General features: G+C 38.5%; 1 protein-coding gene across 1 annotated transcript in view; it reads right to left on the bottom strand.

Moving 5' to 3' along the window:
- CACNA1E (calcium voltage-gated channel subunit alpha1 E) overlaps nt 1–20,922 on the bottom strand; it is a 295,321-nt gene that overhangs the window by 10,445 nt on the left and 263,954 nt on the right. The window contains exons 39-45 of the mRNA XM_087960861.1: nt 17,258–17,363; nt 16,483–16,590; nt 15,848–15,948; nt 14,227–14,333; nt 10,320–10,428; nt 7,848–7,976; nt 3,581–3,761 (exon numbers count right to left, since the gene is read on the bottom strand). Of these exons, the coding sequence (XP_087816987.1) occupies nt 3,581–3,761; nt 7,848–7,976; nt 10,320–10,428; nt 14,227–14,333; nt 15,848–15,948; nt 16,483–16,590; nt 17,258–17,363 (841 nt within the window). The remainder of the gene's footprint in view (nt 1–3,580; nt 3,762–7,847; nt 7,977–10,319; nt 10,429–14,226; nt 14,334–15,847; nt 15,949–16,482; nt 16,591–17,257; nt 17,364–20,922) is intronic.

The raw sequence follows: 20,922 nt of genomic DNA on the forward strand, positions 1-20,922 counted from the left end.
ATACAGTACACAAAACTAACAGAGTGAAGAAAAAGTCAGCTGGATATCTAATTGCAGTACAAAGAAGAAACTGGGTTGGGAGGGTGATAATAGGAATTGAAAAACTGATAATTTAAAACATATATTTAATATAAAACATCAGCTTGTCATGTGTTAAGCAAATGTGGTAGGCAGTCATCAGTACAAAAGTATTCTGGTTTATTTAATGATCAGTCAGCCTGTCCCTCACCTCCAAAACAAAAATAGGCATTAGTTAGTTCAAGGAGATACCCAAATTAAGTGCCAAATTTCTGCTGCCAGCAAACTGCACCATGAATTGATCATAACACCAGTATACAAGAAAATGCATGCAATGGTAAACTCATCACTGCCAAAATTAGTGGGTCAGCCAGCATCTTTAAATATTGCATTGTTTGATGCGGCCCAGAGGTGGTATTCAGCAGGTTCTGACCAGTTCTGGAGAACCGGTAGCGGAAATTTTGAGTAGTTCGGAGAACTGGCAAATGCCACCTCTGACTAGACATTTTACGGTATCCTTGCCCTGACACACCCACAGAACCGGTAGTAAAAAAAATTGAATCCCACCACTGATGCAGCCTGAATTCTCTGAACAAAAAAGTGTGTGTGTGTGTGTGTGTGTGTGAGAAATCCCACCATTTCCTCCCTTCCAAAAATAATGTAGTGCACAGAATGCCAGGTGATCAGTGAATGACAATACTCAAACCCAACTGACCAGAATTATTCTTTGCTTTCCAAACTGCACTCACCATCCACTACTGAAATTGCATCACTGTACTTAAATGATACCACTGGGATTAAGTAACATGCTAACCAGTGGTGGTATTCTACTGGTTTGGCCCAGTCCTGCCGAGCTGATAGTGGCGATAAGCAGAGGAGACCAAACTGGTTCTCTCCGCTGTTTTGCTGTTGGGCCCACCTGCCCGCCCGGGCTCCCATGCTCACCTTTAACCTCTGAATTTGAAGCGCAGCTGCCTTGTATGGCACAGTAGAATGCTGCGCGGCAGCTGCTGAAGCCACCGGGAGAGTGCAGGCTTGCAGGAGGTGAGTTAGAACACCTCTGGGCCCATGCAAACGCCTTTGCACCTGCGCAAAGTGTGTATTTTGTGCATACGCACACACACAAAATGTGTGTACGCGCGCAAAGTGCGCCCACCAAGCCACACCCACCGAACTGGTGGTAAACATATTTGAATCCCACCACTGATGCTAACTGAAAAAAAAAAGGTTCAAGAAGTAATTCCTTCAAGGCCTACTGAGAACTTTGCGTAACCCAAAGTACATTTTTATATTGGACATTTTCGAAAACAGGAGAAGACAAACCACAGAAAGCCATTGCAGTAGCAGTACCTAAAACAGAAGGAGGGAAGGTACCCTCCAAAATTATCCACCTTCCTTAGACAAATCTCCTCCCACTGTAGATCACTAATGCATATGTCTGTCCACACCTGTAGAGACTACGCTGTTCTTCTTACTTTTGAATTCCTTAATGTACTTTCTAAGGTATGAGGAAAAGAAAAGAGAAACTGGGGGAAATCAGGACAGAGTTACTACTTGATGATTGTGCCAGCTGGCTCCATAAACAAGGCAGGGAATGGCATTATAAGATTAACATCTAGAACTTTACTCTTTTCACCTTCCACCTCTGAATGCTTGTGATTTAATCATATGTAATTCTCCACTTAACAACAGTTTGTTTAGTGTTCATTTGAAGTTATACCGGCATTGAAAAAAGTCATTTATGACCATTTTACACACTTATGACCATTGCAGCATTCCCATGATCATGTGATCAAAAGGCTTGGCATTGGACTCGTATTTATGACGGTTGCAGTGTCCCGGGGTCATATGATCCCCTTTTGTGAATTTCTGGTGAGCAAAGTCAATGGGGAATCCAGATCCACTTAATAATCGTGTTACTAACGTGACAACGGCAGTGATTCACTTAATAACTATGGCAAGAAAGGTCGTAAAATGGGGGGGGGGGTGAAACTCACTTAACTGGCTCACTTAGCACCATAAATTTGGGGCTCAACTGTGGTCGTACATGGAGGACTACTTGTATCTTGTCCTGGTCCTGAACCCTAAAGAAAGCCATCTCTCCTATTTGTGCTGGTGTGTTGCCCATTTCTCTAGTAGGAAATTATTTTTAAAGCTCCTGCAAAGCTTTGCAGACAAAAGAACCCCTGTTCTATCCTTGACATTTCCAAGCAAGACTGGGGAAGTACCCCTCCCAACTTAAGCACTGAGTAAGATGGACCAGTGGGTTGTCTCAGATTAAGGTTGCTTCCTGCATTCATATTCTTATATGAGTCATAAATTACTAAGAACACTTATGGGGCTATATGAATAAATAAAAGGCAAAATATGAAAAGCAATCTGAGAGACAACATGTGGCTGCTATAGAGTGACTAACGTTTTTGTTAGAAACTACTCATTATGTTAATATGGATGAAAAATTTCCATTTATTAGTGATATTTCAAAGCTGAGAAATTCTGAAAGAATAGAAATCATTCTGGAAAACTTTATCTTACCTTTTATATCTTAATTAACACAGTGTTGTTTCTACAAAAAAATATTATGGAAGATAAATTCATGCCAAGTGACAGAGTTTATTACCATGTTCTTTTTCTTGTGGGCTCAAAAATCTACAATATAATACCAAAATATGGTGCAGAAAACAAAAGCTCCTTTCTTTCTAAAAACTTTCCTTTTTTACCTCATCATGGAGCTTGTTTGTCCACTGTAGGAGCAAATCAGCTGGAGAAATCAGACTCCAAGTATTGTAATCCCATAGAAATCCTGCAAATTTATTACCTTTTTGAAAACTCCATAGTTATTCTGAAATTTTGATCAGAAAGGACTAATATCCATTTTGAACATATTGGGATTCAATTTTTAGTTCAAAATAGTTGCATATAAGAATTAATTTAGATACAGAATCAGAAAGAATAAAAACCTACATCCGAAAGTTATTTTTGTACATCAAATATTATATCCTGCATTTCAGTTAATGCCTTTTCTACATGACCTGTGTTGAAAAAAAGGTTATTGTAATTAAGTCATAAAATTTAATTGGAACTTAAGAAATTAGCTTTTAGATGGGTGAGGGCCTATTGGCACTTGAAATGCAATGCTATTTGTAAGATGAATAATATATTTAAATAGTATAGAACTAGCAGAGATGAGTAAGAGATGAGGATTTAAAATAGATCCTATTAAAAACTATCCATGTAAGTCTTTCAACAAGTAGTCTGTTTTTGAGGCTATGCAAAGAGCCAGACTCAAAAGACAAGGAACAATTCAGAGAGTGTATAGCTGTGCATGTAATACCTGATGGAAACTCTTTAAAACAGCTGCATCCTCACCTGGGATGTGCAGCAGTTGACTTTTGATTCTAGGAAAGACATGGTGAGTTCATATCCAGATCCGTGCATAGCTTTAGTGTTTTCTAACCACTCAATTTTGGAGGAGAAAGATCATGAATCTGTGGCTTCGGAAGAGCCTAGCTCACTTCATCCTTAAGATGTATTTTAAAAAGTCCCACCCATCCTCAGTTACCTGAGTCTGTGTTGAGACGGCGTGAAGACAGGTGCAGCGCAGAATGGTAACTGCGACGACGAGACTTGTAGGTATTTTCACTACTCCTTTCCATTGAGAACTCATCCAGCCAGGAGGAATTTGTCCGTTTGTCTCGGATGGTAGAAAATGAGCGTCTCATGGAGCCAGGATCCGTAACTACCTAGAAATGCATCCCAGAATGGAAGAAGGATTAAAGGTTGACAAGTGCCTGGTGGTTTCAGCAGCCGGATTTGCTAGTTAAGTATACTTAATCTCAGAGGGAGTTATCTCGTTTGGCCACGTATAAAGACATTGTAATACCCAAGAGGTGTGAAGGGAATTCACTCCCCAATCTGGAGCATCAAACAACACCTTTGATACTATTTGCTTTGGCTAATATAAGCTTATATATTTTGCCTTCCCCTAGGCCCTACGGTATATCCGATGTTTGCATCTCTGTACTCATGTAAGTAATGAAATAAGTAGAAGCAGAACAAACTCAGTTTCATAGGTCGGTAGTGAGCACTTTCACATGATCAGGCTTTGCACTGCCCAAAGCTTCTGCATTGAAGATTTGAATTGAAATGATGCATGGTTGAACATTCTGCTCTATTTTAGCAATCTGGATGATATGGGAGTCGGCATATTTAGTTTTTGTCAGCCTGGAGCACCAAAAGTCTATCAAAACTTGTCTTCCTCAGTCAAAGAGCGCACAAAGGTTTCAGCCTATCAATGTTCATATATTGGACAGTAACTGAGTGCATCACACTGTTCTCAGACTTTCATGCCAAGCAGCCAATCTTCTTCCTCTTATTAATTTTATAAATAACTCAAGGTGGCGCACATACCTAGCACTCCTTCCTCTGCTATTTTCTCCACAACAACAATCCTGTGAAGTGGTTTGGACTGGAAAGAGTGACTAACTCAAAGTTATTGAGTCAACTTTCATGCCTAAGGTGAGACTAGCACTGACATTCTCCTGGTTTCTACCTAGTACCAAAACTGGTTCTCATAAAGGAAGCATTTGGCTTGCCCATCAAGATGGTATACCTTTTGTGTGTGTGTGTTGGGGTCCATTTTTCCAATTCTGTGTAGATCCCACCAGAGACCAAGAGTTTGGACTGGGAATATCCTATTCATCTAGAGTCTCCCATTCAACACAATAGAGTAAAGTACCTCTGTTTCTACAGCAACAGAAATTTCATGTTTGCCCCAAACCTTGCAATTGTAACAGGAATAAACTAGTACATGAACATCACCAACTCTTTGGGGAACTCTGTTCACTTTTCAGGCACATCAGAACCCATGCTAGTCATGTTCTTGCTGTCACCTAATTCATTGCTTAGTTACTCAAATCTTCTCGTCCCAGGTCTATTGTCTAAAAACAAGGAGTGAGAATTTTGACTCAACAGCTTGGCCTACATAATTTTCAATTTGCTTGAAATGAGAGGGATTGTTAGATCAGGTATTACATCTACACAGGATAATGGTGTTATGTTGAAAGAGAGAGCTATCCCTATGAAGTAAATGAATATAAGCCAAACTATTTCACATAATTATGGAATACACCCTAGAGGAGTCTGGAAATTAATTTTAAGAATGTTCTGAAATGCACCATTCACTCTTTCCTACTGAGAGAGGTCAGTAATGGCAGAGAAAAGCGTAATGGCTTCTTTCAATACTAGCAGGGCTATAGCTTAGCTTAGTCAGTAAAGTATGTGGTGCCTTGCTTACTGATTCACTGATTAATGTTCAGGATTTCAAGGTGTTATATATAACAAGGGTCTCCAACCTTGGCCACTTTAAGACTTGTGGACTTCAACTCCCAGAGTTCCTTAAAAACTGGAAGTTTTTAAGAAGAGATTCGATAACCATTTGATTGAAAATTGTATAGGGCTTCCTGCCTGAGTAGGGAGTTTGACTAGAAGATAGCCAAAGTCCCTTCCAATTCTGTTATTCTATTTTATTCTACCTCTCCCCCTATGTTCCTCACAATCACAACCCTTGGGATTGGTTAGAGTAGACTGAGAGACAGTAATTAGGCCAAAGTCACCCCATTAACTTCTGTGGCTGAGGGCGGACTAGAATCTGCAATACCTTAACCATTGTACCATACTGACACTCTTTCCTATTAACATTCAAAGAAGTCATAGAATCTTCACTTTTTAAAAAAGTGGTCAGCTTTAAAAGGGGAAACACTTCAGGGAAACAGACTGGGGTTTTTGCAAGGACATTTGTACTCATATAGGACAATAGCTTTTTCTAGCTTACCCAGGAATATATTTGCCAGCTAAAATTAAGTTTTGGAACAAAACCTGAACTGCAGTAAGTCTACTGAAAGGAAGCATAGTTAATATCAAATTGTTAAGTTAGAAAGAAAGGGAAGAAAAGCTAGAAAAGGGGGGACAAAAAGGTATTCTACTGCAATTTTTGCAACAGAATTATCCAAAATTGCTATTGGGCATTATTGTATACTTCAAGCTATCGAAAATTCAGATTATGATCTGAATGTGATTCAGAGTATTCAGAGTAACTCTTGTATGATCTATTTTTCCTGTAAATTAATTACTCTAGGTTGTATTGATTCAAAGTAAAAATCTATCACTCCAATTAATTCAATTTGTAGCTTAGAATTCATATGACCGAATTATTTTCCAAGCTTTGCCTAGACACAGAAAAATTACATATTGCCAGAAAAAGAGCTTTACTCTAGTCTTCCTTCTAACACCTGAGTTTTAGATACTAGGTATTTCAATGTTTTAATTAAATGGCTCCACTCTTGCAGACTCAACTGGAACAATTCAGCCATACATTTATCACTATGGTAATAAATCTTTATTTAATATTATGTATTTACTCATCTAACTGGCTATTTCATGGTATCCATTCTCAAGGCTGCTTCCTGACCTTTTGTCTGCTTGTTCTTGTTTTTATGTTTCTTAAATCTTAAAATTTCCTTTCCTTTCCACTGATTCTACCTTTTCCAAAGCAATGCTTCACAGAAGCCCTATTTATATCAAAATACTGGAATTTTTATACAAGTGGAAAGTATGATACAAGGAGCACTAGAAGATAAAAACTGATCTGTTGTGTGGTGCTGATAGCAATATCAATATCAGATTGATAATTTAATAATCTAATACATTTGCATAAGCTACAAGACTTTGAGATTGGGAAGATATGCTGCCATATAGTGTAACTTTTACTCTGTCCAGCAACACTGTTGTCCAATGTTTTGGCAGTCACAGTAACAATGGTCATGCACTGGAGCTCATAATTTCACTTCACTTCCTCCTCCATGAGACTGACTTTGTTTATATGGGAATTCTTCTCCTTTTCCTTTCCCAAGGAAAACATTACTTCCAGGTTAGATCATTTATAGTGGCTTCAGTTCGTCTCAAGAGTTTGTGGGTAATAAGAGGTTGACCACCTTTGGGCCAGAACATGGATACCGTATGGAACAGGCCATTATTTCCTTCTCAATTTCCTTTTGCAAGCAACAGGAGAATAACTCAGCTCAAGTACCTTTCAGGGTGGGAAAATCTGATACTGCAATCTTAATCATTGAAAAATTGTATAAATTATGATTACAACCTGAGAAGGTATTTTATCTCTGTTACTCAAAACTGATTACAAGACAGACAAACAGAAAAAAAATCTGCTCAACAGACAAATACATATGGATTATGGCCAAGACTGACCAGGACAGGATGCTAGGCAGCAGGCATGTAGACAAGTATATTAGGACAATGAGGCTTGAAAGAGAAAGTGGCCAAGCTTAAAGGGAAAAATGCATCCAGATGACAGAAGTAAAAGGGTTATTTCAAATGGTTGGGATTCTTGCTATAATCAACAATATGTTTGGCTGAAATAGAACAGGAAGATGGCTCCTTCAATTCTCTGCTGTCCAGAATCTCTGAAGTCTTGGAAGAAGGTTTATGGACTGATTAAGGTGGTAGCTGGGCAAATTAAGATAGAATCAATTATAATAATTTGCATTGTTGTAGCCCAGGACAGATATTCCAACTTCCATCTGTAAACCAGTACTGGAGTCTTCCTTGTCTCATTGGGGCCCTGTGTTCAGAATCTGTAATTCTAGAATTAAAGGAATGTTCCACGTTCAGAGAGAGCCAATTGAATTGGTATCAGTGGCAAAGTTCAGCCTGTTTAACTGTTCAGATAAAGCAACAACCTCCTTTAGGAAAGGATCATGTATCTCCTGAAATAATATATTCCTACTGTTAGTCACCATTTCACCTGGTTTTACCTGGGGATCCACTGTCAGGCGTGGCATGGAAGAAGCCCTCCCAGATACAGCTCGTTCCTGAGTATCCACCGGGAGATAACTGCCACAGTTAGAGGGCTGCACTCTTTTAAACTCTCTAATTTCTGGCTCCTGGAAATAAACACACAGCCATACTCATGGGATTTCATTTGGTTATATTGCTCGCCATTGTCTGCTGGCATTGTTTTTATCCATGTGGTAGGAATGGCTTGAGAACAGGGTTTAAATGAAGCATAGGGAATGCTTTCTGTTGGCAAAAGAGAATGAACCTGCCCTTCTTAAGTATGCTGAATGTGTTTAACACGATTACAAACAGTAACTATACCTTTAGTGCTTAAATATACTCATTTCAGTCTAACAGATCAGGGAAACTCAGACTGCTTGCTTTTTCAGCATACATTTTCTTGCACTCAGATATCAAATTTGGATTAAAATATATATACAAATTAAGCCCGGTTTCAAGATTAGATGTAAGTGCCTTTCTGATTTAAATCTGGCTCCAATGTCTCAGCGATTTGTTTTTTTTTAAGCTTGCTGATTCATAAGTGTGATGTGTGTGTGTGTGTGTATTTCCCTCCATCAACCATCCATCTACTTAATCATCAGTAAAAGCTTTGCCAGGAATATCCCCAAAATAATTTTTTTAGATGCTTAAGTAATGATTTCACTGTTTGTCTTTTGTTATGCTCAATGATCAAAATGGATTTTTATTGTTGTTAGATGAAGAGAAATTAGGAATAATGTATCACTCTCCAAACAGAAGTCTGACAAAAATTGTTTATGTGTTCTTTTCAAGCACAGAAAGTCTAAGAAGGCATAATGTATGTGTGTGCGTGTAGTACAAAATTTATGGATAGAGTGCAACATTCTGAGAAGCACACAGAGAAGAGTGGAAATAAATGCACAATTATACAGCATTGGATTTCAACAAAGGTGGTGCACAAATGTGCACACACACACACACACACACATAGACCATTTACATATGCAGACATGAATCCCACCAGGTAATAAGGTGGCTGCAAGTGTGGGTCAGAGGCATGTAATTCACATTTGTGTGATATGATTCAACAATTTGGTTTTCAAACATGAACACCAGCATTGGAAAAAAAGATGAACAAAAAGCCCCAAAGCACTGGTTATTATTACTTATTACTGAATAACCCAACTGATGAAATGATTATATGCAATGAGAACAAACCAATTAGTAGAATGATAATCAGAATTAACAACTGTAACAAACATAAAGGATCAAATTTTCAGTCAAAAATTGCATTTCTAATATTGATAGTACCTTGAATATATAACTTGCTCGATGATAGTTGAGTCTATTTTATATAATACTCTTATTTTACTAAATATTTGCAACATATACTTCTTTATAACTTAAAATATTTACCATCACCATAATTCCATCAAACCTCCAGCCATAATGCTTACTCATCACTACAACTTTAGCTGTAGACCTTTCACTATTATTACATGGTCAAATGTCTCTTAACATCTCCACAGACTGTATACTTGAGATCACTAGAAATCCATAATGACAAAGAAAAATCTAACAAGAAAAAACAATAAGTTCTGTGTTACGCTTCATGTTTTCATCTAGGATAGCTAAATGAAATAGATACTAGGGTCTCTATTTCAGCAATAATTTGACAAATTATATATGAGATGACCAAAACCTCAGCAATGAATCTCTTGCGGAATAACTGACCAATTTTTGAAGATATATGAGATTAAATGGATGATAAACAAATCCATTAAAAAAAAAGATTGTAACTAATTCTGATAACAAAAGTAATGGCTATGTATGTTACTAGAGTAGATCTATTCTTCCTATCCAGAATTGATGAATTCTTGCCTACCAGAAATCTACTCTGTTATGTCCAATGGGAAAGCAGCACATTGTTATTATGGAAGTTTCATTTACAGGATCTACAAATGTACCTAAATGTAGCTACCAGGATTATTTTTCTAGGATTACCAGCATTTCAGGGTTATAATGATTAACTATTTGGGAAGACCTGGTTTCAATATTATATTCCACAGAATAGCTTTGGAAAAAAAAATGTCTCAAAGACAAACATAAGGTATTTTCTGGGAATAGGAGGTTTCCTAAAATCTAGACAGAAAAATAAAGTAAGATTAGTAAAATTAATAAAATAGACATTATAGCATATCATACAATAATATAATGTAATAGAATATCATTACATATTGTATATGTATTGAATAATTGTATACACAACATACTGCATACAATATATACAATATATTGTACAATATGTTTTATAATAACACAACGTAATATCATTATATAATACAATAATATAACACCACTTGCAATCAAGAAGGTTTTTTCAACAGTACAGGAACAATTTCACTTGAAATGCTTTTCTAAAATCAATGAAAAACAGAGAAGCATTTTTAATAAATGGTACATCGATTTACCAGAGATTGCTGTTCTTGGTACTCTCCGTGGGCTGAATCCATACATGCCAACTGGAATATCTCTTGTGGGGAGAGTGGACTCAGGGAGGGGAACCCACTACGGCTGTTCCTATAAAGATAGTCCAACTTGAAATGAAAAGAGAATGCATCTTTCTATAAGTTTCACTAATTTTTTTTCTACCTCTTCCAAGGGAAAACATCAGTGCCAGGGAAAAAATAATATTTCACAATAAGCAACATGCTTTTGTTTGAAAAAAGTGAGCTAATTATTACCAATGTCAGAAATGAACATGCCATAAAATTCTTTTCCAAGGGAAAGCTTGCCATATCCCTGCTAGGTTTTAGGAAAGCACATGGCTGTTATTTGCCCATCTTCTGAAGCACTAGAAATTATAAAGCAATAAATAACACCTACAGCCAAGACGATAAGAAGATAGGTAGCTTGAATTACACACAACACGCAGAATTTCCAATATCAGTCAAACCAGAAATGTTCTACCAATCCATCAGTGGAGAGAACGCAGCAAAATAGACAACACTTGATGAAGAAGAAACAGTGGAATGCTGGCCACAGCTATGGAATAAGAATTACAACAATAATGCAGCTTGCATAAAAGAGGTGGCTAAGAATAAAAAAAAGAAGCTGAAATGAAAGAACTTGGAAAAACAGCAGAAATGGGGGAGAAACTGCAAGGAAGATCAAGAATTGATCAGCACCAGATGGAGATTAACCACATGTTTTTTTCCGTTAAAACACCTGACTGGTCTACAGCCACTCAAGGAGGTGAAATTGGAGATTGGTTAGCGCCTGGCAAAGCCTATCTAATAATGAAAGATCCAACAAAAGAGGAAGCACCAGGCAACTACCCGGCCAATTACCTGCTTACCAACAACTTTCAAATTGCTAACTGCTGTGGTAGCTGATATAATCCAACAACTTCTAGCTGAAAACAAGTTTTTTTCCCATCTGAATGTGGTTTGCATTGCTTAAAAGAAGGTATTCAACTCCCTGCCACATGACTGGATAATCTGATTATCAGGAGTGAAAGATTAGAGGCACAATGGAAGAGACAGTTGCTGGTTAATGTTCTGGGAGAAGTTAATATCAACAGAGGAATCTTTCAAGGAGATTCACTCTCACCATTACTGTTTGTCATTGCACTGTTTCCTCTGTCAACAATACTGAACAAATCAAATAACAGATAATCAGAATTGGAAGGGACCTTGTAGGTCATCTAGTCCAACCCCCCGCCCAAGCGGGAGACTCTACACCATTTCTGACAAATGGCCATGACTATCAAATATCAGAAATATCTGCCAGACTATCTTGTTTTCTTTATGTGAATGATCTGAATGGAAAAACACCATCTGAAATAGAATCATTGCTCAATGCTGTCCATATACACAACCAGGATATTGTAATGGAGTATGGACTGGACAAATGTGACATCCTTAACAAGGGGAAAATAGAATAATCTGAAGAAATCAAAATGCTATAGGGAAATAGCATCAAGAGTTTGAAAGACAATCGCTTACAAACACTTGGAGATCTTTCAAGCTGACAACATCAAGAGACAAGAAGAAGTTTAGAAGTAAATAGATCATGAGAGTGAAGAAGTCCAAACTCACCATTAAGGCAATTAACACTTGGACAGTTCCAGTCATTAGATTCACAGCTGGAATAATAAACTGGACTCAAGCAGAGCTAAAAGCCCTCAATAGGAAGACCAGAAAAATAATGACAATGAATCATGACCTTCATCCATGCAGTGACAGACTCTAGTTACCAAGGAAAATAGGTGGGTGTGAAATGTTGCGAGTGCACTAGAAATTGAAGAAAATAAAAAGGCATTGGAAGAATATATGAAGGACAGCGAAGAAGATGCACTGAAGCTAGTATACCAATATGTCATACTGAGTACTGAGTATTGGACAGACCAAACTGGCCTACAAGAAAGACAAAATGAAGATTAGAAAAACAGACACGGCAAGGCAAAGTATTACATGACAAGAACATTAAAACAATAGAAGACATATTTAATAACAAGACCTGGCAAATGACTAGGAGCAGGAAAGTTGAAGAAAAAGATGGAAGGGCTAATTCTGGTTGTATAAGACCAAACCTTAAGAACAAATGCATACAAAGCCAGCATTGAGAACGCAGCAAAAGAAAGCAAAAGCTACCTCTGTAAAGAAGGTAATGAGATAATGGACCACCTAATTAATTGCTGCAAGAAGACCGCACAGACTGACTACAAACAAAGGCATAATAAAGTAGCAATAATGGTACAGTGAAAGAGTTTTTAAAAAAATACCATTTGCTTGGAAGCGAGAATTTGGCAGGGTCACAAAATAGTCAAACTAATAAAAAACAAAGAAGCTAAAATGCTCCGGGACTTTGGAATTCAAGCATCTTGCCATAGACTTAACAATTGTTGATAAGAATGACAAAAAGTCTGGATAGTGGACCTTGCAGAACCTGGAGAAAGCCAAATAGAAGAGAAAGGACTGGAGAAAATAACAACATACAAAAACTCTTACACAGAACTACTCTGGCAAAACAAAGCAAAGATAGCACCAATAGTGGCAGGCTCCTAAGGGTGCACTCCCAAAACATCTAAAGCACCACTTGAACACCATCAACATTGACAAATCACCAACAATAAATTGTAAATGGCAGTTTTAACTGGAACAGCTTACATCCTGTAATAATATCTTTAATACAACCAGACAACAATATCTACCTATTCCAGATCTTGGGAAGGAATTGATAGATGGATAAAAAATGCCAAATCCAATCTAAACATCAGGTTGACTGTGTGACCAACCATAATAATAATAACTTTTATTTACAACCCAAAGAACCAGACAAGTACTATCTTGTATTATTGACATTGTTATCATATAATAAAAGTTAAAAAAAACCTGAAAGCAGTCAAAATTTCACACTTATATTGCATTGACAGTGTATTCACATTTTTAATTCTGGATGATGGAAATAAAAAATGCTTTTAAGTTTGTAACTTAGTTTTGACAAGAAGTACGGTAGTGACACAGTAAGACAGGATAGGATATAGACATTATGTTAAAAATTGAGGGTGTGACTCTGCCAAACTACTGTTTGAATCAAAAGCATTAATGTTTTTGTTTCTAAACATAATTTTTAAAGTCAACGTAATGCTTGTTAAGGTGAACTGTTGCTTAATTGTCAAAATTGGCTCAGAAATGGCTGAAACGTAGGAAATCTTTCCTGAGGTGCTTATAATCTTCACCAGAAGGTTCTATGAGTGACATTTTACTCCTATGATACATTTAATTTGAAAACATTGTTTTGTATTCAAACTTGGGCTGGTTGGCACATTGCACTAAGCTGTAACTTTACATATGGTTTATTGAATAAACCACAGTTATGATTCACCCATCATACTAAGTCAGAAACCATGGCTGGATTTACATAACACACTGAGTTTCAAGCAAACAAAACAAACTCTTGGGTAACATGTTCAACAAACCCAGTCAGAGAGAGAAGTGTGCTTTAATATAGACCAAGATTGTGAAAGTTTTAATGGAAGAATGGATTGGATAAGAATTAAAATGCAATGTGACTTCTTGATTATTCTCCTCCTTTCATTCTACCTTTATTGTTGAAACTAAGTGTTGAGTTCTGCATTCTTATTGCAATCTCAGTAGTTGAAAATGTTCTGTTAACCAGCATGATTACTTTCTATTCCCTCATAGTTTATTATCAAGATATTTGGCTTTATTTGTAATAACTCTTTTAGATTAGATTCCCTACCATTGTAGCTTTCTATCTTGAGTAAGATTCAGTGAAAAAAAGGATTAGGATTACTAGGATTACAAATACAAAAGCCAAGGTGGTATTATTTACTCAAACATCTGCACTTACAGTCCTGAAATTCTGTCTTGCTGGAGGTAAGGCAAAGCTTTGGCATTGGAAATGATCTCCTGAGGAAGAGATGAAGGCTCCATGCGCTGGAACATTGGGGCGTTTTTCTGAGTTAAGAAAGAGAAAATGACGGCAGTTTCAATTAAGTAAAATAATGACATACTGAACACATGGAAGTAAAATGTCCATCATGTTCAATGTCTATAATGGCTAGATGGGATGAGGATTATACTCTTAACACGTTTAGAGGGTAATAGGTTTGGAAAGTTTACTCCCAAAGAAGAGGCAAATAATACTGAAACTGCACATAATTTTATGTACGTTAAATGAGACACTGCTTGGATAGCAAATATAAATCACTTCAATTACTTTCCTTATGAAAATGTATTACATAGCATACTTCATGCTCCACTTTCCCCACATCTCCACAGCTACTTTTCTGTATATTCAAGGAATTGTTTTGCATAAATGCTGCATTTCTAACACAACCCATGTTTAGAGTCCTTCCACAAGCAAGGGCTGTGCTGTTCTGAGACCTGTGCCATTCCTCCTGAAGAAACAATGCAAAAGCACGTTTTCAGCATTTTCTCTAGAACTCCCCGGTGGCCCCCATGGCTGGAAATTTCCACTTCATATCTCAGCTCCTGAAATTTTATCATCCCTCCCGAGCTGAAGCTCTGTGGTACGTGTCAACTTTCCCTGCTGCCTTCCTGCTGCTTCGCATGGCTGTTTCTTGCTGGAATGGCTTTTTATGGACAGTGGCCTGCTGTTGGTTTGCTTGTCTACTTTTCAGCTCACTTCAAAAGCATTGCTGGTGAGGGGAAAAATAATGAAAGGATGAAGTTCCAATATATTGCTTCCCTACTGTGACCTACAAGCAAGCACTGGCCATCTCAAAGAAGGGAAAGGAGAGTATTTGCATAGTAGTAACAAATAAATACTCTAGATCAGGGGTCCCCAACCACCGGTCCGTGGACCGGTACCAGTCCGTGGAACAAGTCCTACCGGGCCGCTGGCTTGCTGGGCGCCGCCATCTTGTTTTGTTGAAAAAGTGCTTCCAGTGAGCTTTTCCGGGTAGAAAGCTCACCGGAAGCACTTTTTCATCAAAACAAGATGGCGGCGCCCAGCTGATGTCGGTACCGGGCCGCGCCATAAAAAAGGTTGGGGATCACTGCTCTAGATAGCTAAGGGAGTCACAGCTGATGGTATGCGAGGGCCTCAGGGAAGTTAAGGATACACATATTGTATAGACTCTATAAAAAGAAGTCATAGAACGCATAAAATTGTGGGAAAGGAGAACAGTTACTATAGATCAGGAATCCTGCCACTGCATTTTCCTTTTTACAAAAATATATACTGTCTTCTATCTTGCTGCAATGATTCCTATTGGCTGCCCTACAGAAACTGCAGCAGAATGTTATATATTCTTGGAAACCATCCTTAGTGTATTCAATGCAACCTTGGCTGCAAGGTATATCTGTGTAATTTCTTATCTAAATAACCTACCACATCCTCTATTAATGCTTGCCATAAAAATCTAATTGCCAGAAAATCTGAATGGCTGAATGTTAAGCCACAACGAAACAAGATCAATTCTATTTTTCCTCTGGCAGAACCATACCTGTTCTTCTAGCTGCTGTCTTTGCTTTTTAGCTTTGCTTTGCTTATAGTAGTCCATTATCATCATGGCTGCGTAGATTTTCCCAACTGTCAGGTCTGTAGCTGGAAGTAAAAGATGTAACCGTATTAACCAAAAGAGAACCATTTACTCTGCTAAGAGAACTGGAACCAGGGTCATACAATCTTGCACATCTGTGGGGCAGGAAAGGACACATATTTATAAGCTTGGCTCTGAATTTTCAAGCCCTGTGATTTGGAGGGAACCAGTGGTCCTCAGATAAGCTGTAGATCATAGGTAGAATGATGCCTTGGTGTCTGCATAGCATGTTTTTGAAAGGTCAACATTTTATCCTACTATCAGAACAGTCTTAGAATAGAATAGCTAGAATATTGGCTATTTTGTGCAAGGAGAGATGTGTCTGGGTATTATTCACATGTGGATGCATTTCTATTTTCATTATGTTTTTCTGCTTTATGTCTCCATATAGAATAGGCTAGATTTAAACAATGTAAATTAGCATGAGGAATTTGCTTATATTAAATTCCTTCTCTTTGTCAAAAATCATACGAGTCTTTGCTTCTTTCATTTTTTTCTGAATCTCACTTGGCAGCCCTACTCCCCAAACAATAACTTACTTTTTGGCATGGGCACCAATAGATCTAGCATCTTCTGAGAAAGGTGAGGCCAAATGGTCAGTATCTCCTTCTGGAGCTCAGAGTCTAACTGTTGCCAGTCTGCACCACCTATAAGGGAGCAGATCAAAAGAACTCTAAACAAAGTGGAGAGAAAGAGAAGGAAAGAGAAAAAGAAAACAAGGGAGCTAGACTCATTATTTATCCATTTTGTTTCCCCTCTTCCTCTAAGCTTAATGACACCAGAGATAAGAACCCTTCTTTAGTTCAAATTGGCTGCCAAGGGCCAAATCTGTGAGCTCCTGGAGGATACCAACAAGATATTAAATTTGGCAAAGTATCCAAACCAGTACTCCTCAATCTTTAATTCATGAAGCCACCAGTAGTATCCTTGCAAATCAGATGAGATATTTATAATATATGTATACACACATTAATTCTTAATTGTTTCACATTCTCCTGATGTCTCACAATAGACTCCCATTACACAATCAGTAAGTTTCTGAAATTTCCTATTTCATTTCTTGTTTCCTCTTTTATGCACCATACTAGCAGACTTGGTTTAGCAGCATTTTTTCCCATGACTGGGGAAAAAAAGAAAACTAGACCTGAAATTATTCTTAGAGCATCAGATTATTCTGAGTCATAAGGACTATGTAGATTATAAATTAATTGATTTTGGGAAGTTGCCCATTTTCTCCCCTCAAAAAGTAAATGTCTAACTCTTGGCTAATTTAGTTTCCTTGCTTTACTTTCCCATTTACCTCCGGATTCCTACCTTTTGCGATCTTAATATTAAGAGCTGTTCTAATTAATGCCATCAGGGTGGAAGTGAAATGCACCGTATTGTCTTCAGCCACTGGCATGTTCATCAGGACCAGTCTCTGCACAAAACAGGTGGGGAGAAGGGAATCAGGCAGAAAACTGTTTGGAAAAGTGTAGCATGGAGACACAAGGAAAATGCTTCAAATGCATAACACTAGAACAGCCAAAAAGGAGGGCAAGGATCGCCCCCGTCCCCTCCAACCTATCCCATTCCCTCCAGCGTGGTCTTTTGCCCTTTTTTTTTTATTCACCTTGCCAAGGGTATGTGTTCTTTTACTGACTTGGAGTAAGACGGACAAGATGACCGATCAGGTTCCTTCACAATCACATTCTGTGATCATGGGAAAGGAATTCAAACTCTCTGATTCCATTAAAAGGAGAAGCAGATGTAGTTTACTTCTGCATCTCCTGTTTAGAACAATTTTTTGTTTTGCTTAATAAGCTCAGAACTCTTAGCTATATCCTGGCGCCCCCTTTTTGAGTTTTCTTCAAAAGAGGTCTTGTTGGCAGCAAATGATTGTACATGCAATGGTTCCATTTTATCTGAAGTTGAAGAGGGAGGAGAGAAAGTGAAAATGAAGAGAAATTGATGAGTCACGTGGGAGTGAGTAGGTCATGCTCCTTTTACCCTTGAAAGGAAAACAAATGGCCAAATCCACTTCCCAGAGTGTATATATTGCTTTGTCAATTCTTATGCAATTCTTTCCATCACCCCAACCCACCCTCTTTCTTGAGATAGTGAGATTAAGACTCATGGAATATTTTTGCTTCCATGTGTACAAAATTTAAACAAAAGGGTTTTATCCTTCTGAAACCAAATGGTACCATTGTGGCATGCACAAAGGCGAGCATAGGTTGCCCTCAGCTAAAATCCTGGATAAATGCAGTAAATTGACAATTCCAAATAACTATTTAGAGAGCCAGGGTTTGCAATCCTGTTTTTTAAGCATTTGAACCAGAACTTTCATGCAGGAGTTTTAGGAGGTGGAGTCAAAAAAAGTAAAGGTGCACAATCAAAACTCCTTTTTATATGCAGGTAGGACTCAACTTACAACCACAAATGAGCCTGGAATTATGGCTGTAAGTCATGGCAGCTGTTAGCTGAGGCACCCATCTGATCCCCTCACCTAATGACTACAATCCTGGCTTCCGCTATTGAAGTCGTTAAGCAACTGTGTGTGTCATTAAGCAGAGCATGAAATTCCTCAGGAGGTGGGGGAGGCTCTGGAGAATCCTGGTGCAGGCCCGCACTGCAGCACTTCCCCAGATCACATTTGGCTTTCCCCACCCATTACCTAGCTTCCCACCCTACAAGGTTGTATTCCCATTACACCTTCATTTCATTTGCCTTTTCTGAAGACTGCCTTTCCCAAGGAGAAGCAGCCGATGTGCTGTGCCATGTGGCCTTTCTATTCAGAAACCACATTGTTATGTTGGTAGATCGGTCCCAAGAAGAGACACGAGACTAGTGATTTTCAAGCTCTTTTTATTGTTCGGTAAACCGGCTTGCTTGGCTTCGGATCGGCGGTGGCTTATATAGATCTTGCACTAGCCGCCGCGGTCAATGACAGCCGTTCGAATCTCCCGCGATCGGCTAGGCCAATCGCGGTTGATTCATAGCGGCCAATCAGTGCTGTACACTCAACCAATCCGAATGCTGTGCGTCTTAGCCAATCAGGATACAGTATTACAAGAATGCAAATACAGAACACACATGATGCCATCCTGGAAGCAGGTGCAATTTTGGAAGTGGTTGCAATTCTTGTCATTTAAGAATCCTGGCCACTCCCAAAATGATATCTGCTTCCAGAATGGCACTGAACAGCCTTTGTATAAGAAGGTTGTGTGGTGCATTGGCTGCTTTTTCTTTTCTTGAAAGGCAATCTTCAAAAAAAATAAATAAATCATCTTTTGGAAAGAGAAATAGCCAACACGCCACATGGCCTTCCTACATAGAGGCTGTTTCATGTCACCCCGGAAGCCGGGGCTATTTTGGGAGCAACTGCAATTCTCACAGTTCTGTATAGGAAGGCCATGTGACACACTGGCTTTCCTCAGAAGAGGCAAATAGAGCGAGGGATGGGAGGGGGGCAGGGAAGTCAAGGGTGTGGGGCCCAGTACAGCAGAAAGCAGGCCCAAAGCCTTTGGGGACTCAGCTGGGTTGGAAGTGGGCTCAAGAGATCCAGCGGGGAGGAATGGGGGAAATAAGTGATTGGAGTCAGCTGCAATATCCCTACAATTGATTGTAAGAGTGGGTTGATTAACAAGTGTCCAGATTTTGTGACTCTGAGGGCATCACAGCAGCCATAACATTGGGTATAGGTCATAAGTCCCTTTGTTCAGTGCCATCGTAATTTCATAAAGTTACCGAATGTATAGTCATAAGTTGAGGACTACCTGAATCAAAAAGGGACACAGTTTCAATCGGGGTCCTCTTTACTTTTTTTAACTTTCTTCTTCCATACAGTTGCTCTGATTTCTACCACTGAAATCAGGCTATCATTTCCACATCACACACCCCCACCCCCATTTTCACTCCAAATGCTTAGGAGCCTTTTGGAAGTGAACCATGTCTACCTTCCTTTCTGACGACTTGAAATCATGAGAAGGAATATACACCACTGCCATAGCCTCAAGTCTTTTTTACAACATTTTATGCAAAAGGCAAAAGCAACAAAACACTTCCCAGTTAACTAGACTTCAGACTACCATTTCTGCTACAGGTTCTGAAGCTCAAGAGTCAGGAGGAACAGTTATATCCAAACAGAAATGCAACCACAGCATCCTCAAACAAAAAAATGTGTGTGTGTGTGTGTGAGAGAGAGAGAGAGAGAGAGAGAGAGAGAGAGAGAGAGAGAATGAGAATATCCTAATTTCAGGGCAGCTTCCATTACATCTATTTACCTCTGAGTTGGAAATGAATTAACCCAGCCCCTCAATACTTTATGAATACTGAGATATTAGCACAGGATCCTCAGACAGAAGCTGCTACCTATTTTCAGGCTGCTACCTTTTCCAGAACAAAACCGGATCCATTTTCCCATCCATTCTCTCACTTCCTATAATGAGACACCTAGCAAGAACCTGTTCTGCAGATTACTTTGAACCTGATCTAGAGTCCTATTGGATGCAGTTATATCACACTATTCACAAAGCGGCTTATCACCTGCTCCAGCTCAGCTTCAGGGGTATCACTTTTTGCTTTCCAGACTGTCAGAGCAACCCTTGCAGATTTTTTTTTTTAAGTCAAAAGCTCCGCTGAAAGGATTTCAATTTAAGGGGCATGCCACACTCCATTTTGTATTTCAATGAATCAGTGAGAAGAAATTGCAGTTTTTAGAGTAGTTTCTCATTTTCTTCTGATGTAGTTGTCCTATTTCAAAATCTTTGCTTAGTTCAGACTTTTATACAGATTACAGTTCAATCTTACATATTAAAAGAATAGTTTCACATTTGGACTGAGAGCCACACTTGGCTCTTGAGTAGCGTGAGGGGGATTGCATTCCTAAAAGCAGACAACTCAGGATAATTTCATTAAAATATAGTAAATGTTATTAATATAAATGTTCTCATGTAGCTAACTATTTTTCCATTTCAAACAAATTCCAAAAGGCTGCT

The sequence above is a fragment of the Notechis scutatus genome, chromosome 3 (genome assembly GCF_049901735.1).
Source record: "Notechis scutatus isolate UNSWTSFEM ecotype Mainland chromosome 3, rNotScu1.2, whole genome shotgun sequence".
NCBI lineage: Eukaryota > Metazoa > Chordata > Lepidosauria > Squamata > Elapidae > Notechis > Notechis scutatus.